Here is a 10,245-nt window from a genome sequence, read left to right on the forward strand (position 1 = left end):
AGCATATGTAGTCTTTAGACTACAGAGCCATATAGTATTTTAAGATTTTGAGTTTTTTGTATATGGGCAGCATGAAACAAGCCCACAACAATTCTTCCAACATGTGGCTTCAATCCTGCTTACAAATCTGGAATATCTAAAGGAGAAAAAACACCACTGTTACAGTAAATTCTGTATTTTTGCATTTGTCAACCATTCAAGGTCACCTTTTTCACATATAGTTTCTCTACTTGTTCTTAAAAACAACAAATAACACTCACCATAGGTGTGTCCATATTATGCATATCAAAGTGCTAAATAGTATACATTTGGGGTGTCTAAATAAATAGGCTGATTTACAAAATAGTTATAGTTCTAATAGAACATCTACATGAAAACTACTTTGATAAAGACGAGCTAATGAAGGAGAATTTGTAGAAAAGATATCCTGTGCTGTTCTAAATGAAGTTTTAGGATAGACTACATTCTCAAGCACTGAAGATATGGTAGAAAATGTTCAGAGACGAAAGAAGCAGTATAGCCAAAAGTTGGGGAAGATAATTAAACCCTGAGATTCTATAGGATAGCACATTAAGGACTCCTAGGTAATTAAATGGCTAAAAATAAAAATGTACTTTCAAGGCAAGAACACAGAAATTACATAAGTGGTTCAATATTTCCAGTCAGTCATAATTCAACGTTCTCAATAACTAGAGAAATGCCAACAACACAATCCTGCTACATTATTTTTATTTGGAGGAAATATTTTCTTTAATTTAAAATTTTTGTTTTTTTTGTTTTTAAATGTATTTTTAACCCCCCCCCCCCCCCCATTTCTGGCTACTCATGGTACAGAACACATGATTCAAGACACAATCTCTCCCTCACCACACAATCACAAGAAAAGCAGCAAACCAATCAGTGAGCAGAGTATACAAAAATGAGAGAGAAAAAAAAAATGGAATCTAGCTCACAGGATTCAGTTCATTCAAGAGACCTACAAAAATATATGTAAGCAGTACAAAGAAGGATTACTAAAGTGGTACATCTACACCGTGAAAATGTAAAAATTAGCTAAAAACAAACAAGCATACAGTTACAGTGAGCATGGAGGTGAACAATAACTTAAAAAAATATTAGCTTTAGCTCGGATTAGTAGGCTCTTGGAAATAAGGAAGCATCACCCTACAAAGGGTGAAAAATGTGAAACTACAGTTAGTCGCAAGAATAAATGAGACAAAAGCTCAACAGTTCAAACATCCAAAAAATGAAGCCAAAAACATAACCAACCACCCAAAGAGAGGGTTTTTGTTTGTTTTTTTTTTAATAAAAAAATATTTGGGAAGATTCCAGTGTCCAGGTCCCCAAATTGCACCTCTTCCTGCAACACCAACAAGACAGAAAAAAAAAAAAAAAAAAATACGAGCATTTCTCACGCACAGGCTGCCAGGAAACACGATTCACACATGCAGAGAAAGACTGAACACGTCACAGCTGGGACAAGGGCCTGGTGACAGAGGGAGAAGAGAGAGAGAGAGAGAGAGAGAGAGAGAGAGAGAGAGACAGGAAGCAGAGGATAGGAGAGACAAATAATTTGTGCGTCTGTACCAAATACTGCATTTATAAGTCATTCCTGTTGATTGAAGGAAAAAAAAAAAAAATCTAAACTGTTGATTTGAGGAGGGGGGGGGGGGGGAAGAACCAATATATATAAAAAAAAAAAAAAAAAAAAAAAATTATCCAAGGTATGAGGTAAATAGGATAAAAACGTAGCTTGGACATAGCACCCTCAAGTCACCATACAATTTCCGAGGGGGTAAGGTCACAGCATGCACAGCGGCCCACCCCAGGGCCAGTCTCAGGAAGGCCAGGGGCCCAGAGCAGATTACATGTACAATGCTACAATGATAGGAGAGGGAGGTATAACAGATGAGTCCCTGGTGTCCACCTCTTCTCCAAGCACTAGGTTCCCAGGAGGCAAAAGTGTCCTTAACAGCAGCATGCTGGAAGTTTTGACCCAAAGCATGTGGGTTCTTTAACATCCAGCCAGGTTCTATATGTTCCCTTCCGCGTATAACTGCCATGTGATGAAGCCACTCCAGGAGTGGAAGTCTTTTCAGCTCTAGGAGTACCAGAATGTCTTATTGCCTTCACATTCCATGACAGAAATACACAGCAGTCCTGCAACGCTCCAAATCCCAGCGTTTAAGGCAGAAAATGTTATTGGAATTCAAGTCCACAAAAAGTTACATTTTTCCCCATTTTAATTTTTTTTTTCTGTCAACCAGAAACATCTTCCTTAATTATAAAAATGGAGTTTCTTCTCTGTCCCCTGGTCTGTCTGAAGTCTTGCAAGCAGCACCTCCCTAGAGCAAACAAATAATAAAAAGAGGCATCCCATCTCACGCCACAACAAATTCCGAGTTTAGTTCGGTCTTAACATCTGGTTTCCAGAGGGAGTCATCAAAGTCCATTTCCAGGCTGCCATCCCCACTGGATGTGCTGCTGTTACTGCTGGTCCGACTGGATTTCCGGGTGGGCAACCAGTGATATGGAGCTCTGGAGTCTCTTCGCGCCTTCCGACGTAACCGTTTTTGATGCATGAGTAGCTGCAAGCGTTCCACCTTGCAGCGTGTTGCCCTGTTTTCTGTTTGACGTAGACGATCCCCTAAAAAGGGAAACAATAAAAATAGCTCAGTTTCATATACATTCCCTAAAGGCCAAATCAAACTCTAAGAAGATTGTGACCCAAACTAGCTTTGACACTTTTTGTATTTTTACCCATAAAACATGTAATTCTGTAGGAAATTATTGCTACTATTTATACAGTGGAGCAGAATACCACTTAAATGATGGGTTGCCAGGAAACATTAATTAATGCTCCATTTGGAAAGAGAATTTGAAATCTGAGCTCAGGAGTCCTAGAGATGGGGTGCGGGGGGGTATACACTGTGAGGCTATAGAACAAAGCATATGTTAATTTCAGAGTATCCAGATTGCTAATAGGGGAGCAAATGGGACATTCTATTGATGTTCTGTTAATGAATGGGTTAAACATCTCAAGGATTATCAGCTGCACACAGGCATTGAATATTTTATCATGAGGCTCCCACAGCTTCCTGGCTACATAATGGGATCTGCTCACCCCTCCCACACGCAGCCGCTCTTTGTTCTCCCAACACAAAACACACAGAATGAAACCGGCCAGATGCATACAGACCCCCTCCCTTCTCACAACCACCATCTTTTCTGGGGGGGGAGGGGGAACAGCTTTGTCCCCTCCCAGGGTCTGTCTAGTAACAGCGGTTTCCTAACCCAACGTGAGAATGTGCAGTGTTAACACACTGACCTATACCTCACTTAGCAAACACACAGCCCACACCACTTCTCCATACATAGCCTCTTGATTGAACACACTGCTGCCCCCCATCCTAATACACCCACAGCAGCTTTCTAGACAGATGATTGCAAAAGCAGATAAAGAACCACTCACTTCCCGGCTATGACTGGCACACAGTATGTGCTTGCTGCAAGAAAGACTTACACTGAAATGTTAATTATGACAGGAATCTTACAAATTAGCGGTGTAAAGCAGAATTTAGGTTCCCTTAAAGAATACAGAAATATAGAAAAGGAAGCTGCACTGTGAGATGTTTCAAGAGCAGAAGCCCTTTGTCTGTTTCCCCACCCCTCCCCTTCCATCTGCAGCCAACTGAACAAACATAGGCAGAAGTCTACCCCCACCTTTACCCTCACCACTTGTGGGAGGGGAATGGAAAGAAAGAGGTCAGGTAACCATTTCTGAGCTGTAGGTGATTCCCACAGTCAGCCAAAAGTAAAAAGAGTGGACAGGTTAAAAATCAGACACCAACGTGGAACAGACATTACTCACCATTAGGTTTGGACAGACGGCTTTGGGCCTGGCAGGGACCTGCTGTGTGCGCAGTCTGCTGGGATTCTGTGCTTTGGGGTGAGGTAGTCTTGGCATTTTTAGCCTGGGAGGAACACTGGGCATGGCAGCGAAGAGTGGTAAGAGATGGTGGCATGCCTTGGTAGTGGCGTGTGGCACTCAGTAGATCATTGAGGATCTGAAGGATGGTCCCAATGTCTCGACGTGGACGACCCGCACTATCTTGGCAGTGAGGATGCAAAGTGCCTTTAGAAAAAAAATAAAAAAATAATGATGTATTTAAGTGGATGCTGTCCCAGATCAGTATCAGACACTGGGTTTTAAAAGACATAAAACCCCAAAATATTGTTTCATGATTCAGACAGAGCATACAATTTTAAAGAACTAATTTACTTCTATAATAAAAATTGCTTCATTCTCTTAGTATCCTTCGAAGAAACAGCTATGCACTACTGGGAGCTTGCTGAACACACCAAATGAGGCATATATGTGCAGTCACCACAAGCAGCAAGCTCCCAGTAGTGCACTGCGGCTCCTGAGCCTACATGATATGCTTTTCAACAAAGGATACCAAGAAAACTGAACGAGGAAAGTTGATTAAAAATGGTATGCTCTATCTGAATCATGAGAACAAAATGTGGACTTGTATATCTCCAATTATTCTAAAAGCAGTTGGATGCTAGTTCAGAGGTTGATAAACCCTGAGAGCCAGGGAGCCCTGACTCTTTTTGTTCTTTTACATAGATCTTTATAGCTTGTGTAGGGAGGGACAACTGCAGCAGAAAAGTTAGCCATATATCACGAACTTCAGAAAATAGCAAGACATTGCATGAATTACCACTGAAACAATTTGTATTAATTGTTTATTCTCACACTTTAAAGTTTCTTACCAGAAAAGGTTCCTGAGAAAACACCAGGAGCATGATTGACAAAGCTCTCAATAATAGCCCCAGGTTTCCGGGATCGGTTGGATGAGGAAGAGTTTACCCCCTCACCACTCTTGCTACTACTGCACGGTAACTCCTAAAACAAAAAGAGGGATACATAAGCCAAGCACCTTTTTTGTGTTGCTTAGGTTTAGTATAAAGAATAACATGTAATGGAATAATAACATACTGCCCCCTTATTTCAGTTCTTTTGACAGACTTGAATTTTAGCCAGTCAGTGCTGACTCCTAGGTAACTTCACGTGCGTGAGCTCAATGTTATCTATATGACACATATGAACTAACACCCTCTAGTGGTGAAAAACTGTCAAAATGCATTCAAATTAGAGGCGGCCTTCAAGGTCTAAAATTAGAATATGAGCCTACCTAGGTGTAGCTTTCAACTAAGAATACTGAGAGAACAAAGCAAAAATGGTGATAAAGTAAATTGAAAAGTTCTCTCAAATGACATGCCCTATTTGAATCATGAAAGTTTATTATGAACTTAACTGTCCCTTTAATACACTTTTTACCTCTGATTACCTTGTATCAAAGCAGACTGCCACCTTATCTCAGTTCTTTTGACAGATTTGCATTTTAGCCAGTGCTAACTCTTAAATAACTCCACGGGAGTCAGCACAATGTTATCTATAGGTTACACATGAACATCCACTGTCCAACTGAAAAACTGTCAAAATGCACTGAAATAAGAGGCAGATATTAACAGTTTAAAGATCAGTTTGAGTCTACCTATGTTTAGCTTTTAACAAAGAATACCAAAGAGAATAAAGCAAATTTGATGATAAAAGTAAATTGGAAAGTTGTTTAAAACCGCATGCCCTATCCGATTCATGAAAGTTTTATTTTGACTAGACTGCCCCTTTAAGGGTAACTGTCAAACATCAGTCCAATGTGTATGGAATCTTTGTAATGTGTGGATGGTAACACCAAGATCAAGGTAGTATTGCCCATATTACTTTAGGTAGCAGAAAATTAAAACGTCACATTGTTCAAAACTCATATACTTTCTTTTATATAGGACCTTTAAATCAACCCTCACAAGGTCACACAATTATCTATACAGATAGCAGCTTTCCCTTGAAATACCTCTGCTACTTTGATTTAATACCATTTTAATATCATGTTTACCCACAACTCACCTCTGCACAGGATGACGACGTGGCCACACCCTCACTTGGAGAGTGGAAGACAGTGGGACTGAGTGGGGAAGAATGGGAGGTATCGCAGTGGGTAGAGGAAGCTGGTGTTGAAGGAGGAGCAGACCTCTGAGCGCAGCCAGCTAGACGAGAAACAGCAGGAGTGGTACTTGTATGTACGGTACGAAACTGTGATGAAGCACTATGTTCTGTCCCCCTAGTAATCAGGTGGCGGTGCTGAAGGTGAGGACCCCCTGCCTGTTGGGCTGCTAACTGAAGCTGCACAAACATCATGTGGTCCCCAACACGTAGAGCTAATGTAAGCGGAGAGCGACCAGAGAGGAAATCGTTCACCTGGAGAAAAAAAGTGAGATGAATACTTGACAAATATCCTCTTCAGTGACCTCACAGGAACTTATATGGCATTATCCCCTATAGTCAGAAGACCAGCCTCTCCCCCAAAATAATCCTAAAACAATCAACCATCTGATCTTTAAGGGTTAATTGAACATGGAAATATATGCACAATACCCCAAAGCAAAATGACTTAAGCAATACCATATTTTATAAATAGGACCACCCTCATCATTGCCTCAATCTGCATACCCATGCATAGAACTGAGCACTATGATGGCATATTAGAAATAAAAGCTACTAAGAATTTCACAGTAAAAGGAATATCCTGTTAATGTATGTTATTGCATCAATATAAAATACAATACTGAGGTCAGAACTGCATCCCTTGAAGACACATGAGCAGTATATCATCACGATTCAATCACACACACACAGAGCTATGAATGCAGATCCCCTCCCCCTCGTCACGACCGCCCCCCCCCCTTCCCACCACCCCCGCATAACTGGACAAAGAGCAGAACATTAACCCTGTGATCACTGGAGAAAGAACACAAACAGCAGTATATAAAATGACAGGTACAGCATGTACCATCACTATAGACACATACAGAAGGCTCTGCTCACTGCTGTATTAGGCTGCTCTCTGACTCACCCCCCTCCAGCCCACGCCTGCAGGAACAGCTAAAAATAGCAGAGTCCAGCACGCAGCCCAGAGAATGAGGCCACAGACTAGAAGATGATTAAGACAAGAAAAGGGGCTATACACAAGTACTTACAAACACACAATCATAAGTGGGTAGATACAGAAGGGGCAATGGGGGGGTTGGCAACTGAGCATGGAGATAATCACTATGGAGGTGTATTATTATAATTTTTAGGTATTTGTAGAGCGCCAACAGGTTCCGCAGTGCTAATTCATTAAAGGCAAACTTGACTTGTACAGACATTTAATGGGACATAAATAGGTTCGGGCTATGAATAGACTTCTAAAATTAAGGGGGGGGGGAAGGGAAGCGCATGAAACTTGGGGGGTGCTATGATAAATATACATGGGACTTGCTTTATACTCCTGAAATATAAATCCTAATGAGAGGAAGCCTGTTGTATCATTGGAAGCAAAGCAGTGCCCTTAAGAGGCAGAACAAATTAAACCTGGACGTATAAAAGGGTGAGGCAGGAAGCTGTACCCCCCCCCCCCACACACACACACCATCTGATTAGCAACAAGTCTGTTTGTCAGGAGAAGCATCTTGCGTCAGAGGGTGTGCTGTGACACCAGACAGAACACTGATCCTCCCCCACCCAGATAACGCCTTTTGACCTCTCACCTGAGTCTCTGTCAGACTCTCCAGGGCCTGCATTACCGATTGCTCCGGGCGGGACATCTGAGACTGTTAAAACAGATAGAAGGGGGAGGTAGAGGGAGGAGAGATAAGAGGGGGGGGAGGAGAGAAAGAGCAAGGTTAATCACAATATAGCCTTAAAATATAGGCAGTGTTACTAATAGCAAAAGCTCCATATACTCACCATGAGTCCAGCTTCCACACTGGGTAAAAGAGTGAGTTTACTGCCATCCGACACCCCCAAATCCTGCAGCTTTCCAGAGCTCAGACGCCTAGATAAGATGAAACCGGTTAACTAAATTAGTCAAAAACTATACTTTTACTGATACAAGTGGCAGTTCTAGAACTTAACATTTGGGGGATGCTAACAAAAGTGGTGAACGTAATATATGGAGCCCTTCGCAGATCTGCAGCAGATGCGCTACACGTGTTTGGAGGTGCATGGCACCCTCCTAGAACTGGCACCAACACTAGGATCACAACCCTTTTTTTCTATATACAGAAATGCATTAAGAAAAAACATGGGACTCATCCATAATCTTTTCTTTCTGGCATACAAAGAGTCATGTCTAGGCCATAAAGGGCGTGGGGGAGGAAAGGCGTCCTAGTGATGTCATCTCTCAGCCAGAACCTCCCTAGATGTGCACTTACTGGAAGAGAGGGCAGCTGGGGCCAAATTGGGGATAAGGGGAGGGCAGGGATACAAAAACTAAACTACCCATTACTTAAATACAGTTTGCACAACATTACTTCCTTATTCTTAGCTCTTATACCCCCCCCCCCCCCCAAACACAAGAACAGTAGCAGCCCTCATCCCATACAAATATTGATCAGATACAGCACACAATGCTGATATGTTCAGTAGGGGGATAGGCTACCTAGAGACCATGCAACTGATCAGTTTGAGACCAGAGGAATTATGATAACAGAGCACATACATAAGGCAGTGTATATAGATTTTATATATTAAAATATAGGCGTTTCTCACACAAAGTGAGAAAAATACTCGTAGATAAGACGCAGAACAAACATTGCTTACTTGGGGTACATTGACCCCTGCAATAAGTATGGCATCAAGGCAAAATTACCTTATCATTGTAAACACATACATGATGCAATGAGTAACTAATGGCAGAAACATGAATAAGTAGGGGGTCACAGCAGCTGACACATACATGAAACATAGGTTGCGGGGGTGGGGCGGTATGAAGCTTTAGTAGGGGGGGGTATAGGCTCACACAAACGAAAGCTTTGCTTAGGGCAGCAGCTGACACATACATGAAGCATTGGTCGGAGGGACAGCAGCTGACACATACAGGGAACATAATAGGCAGCAGTTGCACAATGTAGTAAATTAAATAAGACCCATTAATCACTATAAAAATGTAATAAAATATGTCGGCTTAGATATCTGTAGGACTGTATTGATGCTTAATCAAGATCTATATTATGTTCTATAATCTGTTGTATTCGTCCCTGGCGCTTGTATTTGTAGCCTGTATAACATAAAAGAGTAACGATAGCTGACAAGATTCAGTAGTGTGCTGACACACATATGCAGAAGCAGTGCAGCTGTGTGAAAAGTAGGAAGGAAACAGGACACACCACATATATGAAAGACTTAAGAAAAGTTTAATTAAACATAGACTTCCTCCTCTGAGTGAAGTACAAAAGACTAAACACCCCCGGGGGTAAGCCCTTTCTCAGTACTCACGTCTCTCGGTACAGCAGGGTAAGCCGCTCCTTGGGCACTTTGAGCCGCTGAGAGATTCGTCTCTTCAGCCCGTCCACAGTTTCTTCTGACGGCACAGCCAGCTCATAACGGGTCCCGGTGGTGCTGTGTATGTTGAGATTCATTAGAGTCTCTCGTCCTCCGTGCAAACAGCTTCGGGCGCTGGGCTCCATGCGACTGCCGAGACTGTGCTGCGCTCCGAATTCCGGGACAAACTAACTCTCAAAATCACAATGGAACGAGTTCCACAGCGGCCACAGAGGAACACACCCACTAACCAATCGCAAAGAGTTTTAGGGTCCCCCACGTGGCGATAACGTGACTCCTCCCCTGTATCATGTAACCAATGCACTGACAGGAGTCGAAACTCACGCATTCTCATACCGCCCACATATTCTAGGAGGCCACGCCCATCACTCCACCAACCATTCATAATAAATTATACTCACAACAAAGAGATGTGAACTAAACCAGGGCTGGGAGACTATGAGATCTAAGAAACTGGGGGAGAAGGATTTTTTTTAAGAGGGGGGGCAGGGAATAGAATGCATGCAGGATGAGTAATAAGAGCCAGAGTAGGAATACTGAGTAAGGGTATGTGGGGGCAACAGAAACAACTGGGGAGAGACTAGAAGGTTATAGAACTAGTGGGTAGAGGGGGCAGTTTAGTATGGCTACTCAGAAACGGAGGTGAGTAAAGTGTGATGCGATGGACAAATATGGCTTATGGAACAAGAAAGATTATTAGAGAATAGGCGATTTTTTTTTTTGGAGGAGGGATAGGTAGATTCAAGAATAGCAATATTAGTGATGGGAGCCGAGGTAGAAACATGGATATCGGG

The 10,245-nt window shown here is 42.2% G+C and overlaps 1 protein-coding gene across 1 annotated transcript; it reads right to left on the bottom strand.

Moving 5' to 3' along the window:
* Positions 1 to 159: 159 nt before the first annotated feature.
* Positions 160 to 9,629, bottom strand: MIDN (midnolin). Its single transcript, XM_053702808.1, has 7 exons — positions 9,386 to 9,629; positions 7,856 to 7,943; positions 7,657 to 7,719; positions 5,975 to 6,325; positions 4,780 to 4,912; positions 3,872 to 4,135; positions 160 to 2,647 (listed from the first exon to the last, which is right to left on the bottom strand). The coding sequence occupies exons 1-7, from the start codon at positions 9,574 to 9,576 to the stop codon at positions 2,382 to 2,384; spliced, it is 1,356 nt and encodes a 451-aa protein (XP_053558783.1). The 5' UTR covers positions 9,577 to 9,629; the 3' UTR covers positions 160 to 2,381.
* Between the last annotated feature and the right edge of the window lie 616 nt (positions 9,630 to 10,245).

Source organism: Bombina bombina, chromosome 2 (genome assembly GCF_027579735.1).
Source record: "Bombina bombina isolate aBomBom1 chromosome 2, aBomBom1.pri, whole genome shotgun sequence".
Taxonomy (NCBI): Eukaryota; Metazoa; Chordata; class Amphibia; order Anura; family Bombinatoridae; genus Bombina; species Bombina bombina.

Excerpts from the sequence above, each read along its gene's own strand:
- MIDN (XM_053702808.1), bottom strand. The coding sequence starts at position 9,576 with ATGGAGCCCAGCGCCCGAAGCTGTTTGCACGGAGGACGAGAGACTCTA. Across the intron at positions 7,944-9,385 it reads ACCCTGCTGTACCGAGAGAC|GCGTCTGAGCTCTGGAAAGC; the intron begins GTGAGTACTGAG and ends CATCTTATCTAG. Across the intron at positions 7,720-7,855 it reads GTGTGGAAGCTGGACTCATG|TCTCAGATGTCCCGCCCGGA; the intron begins GTGAGTATATGG and ends CTGTTTTAACAG.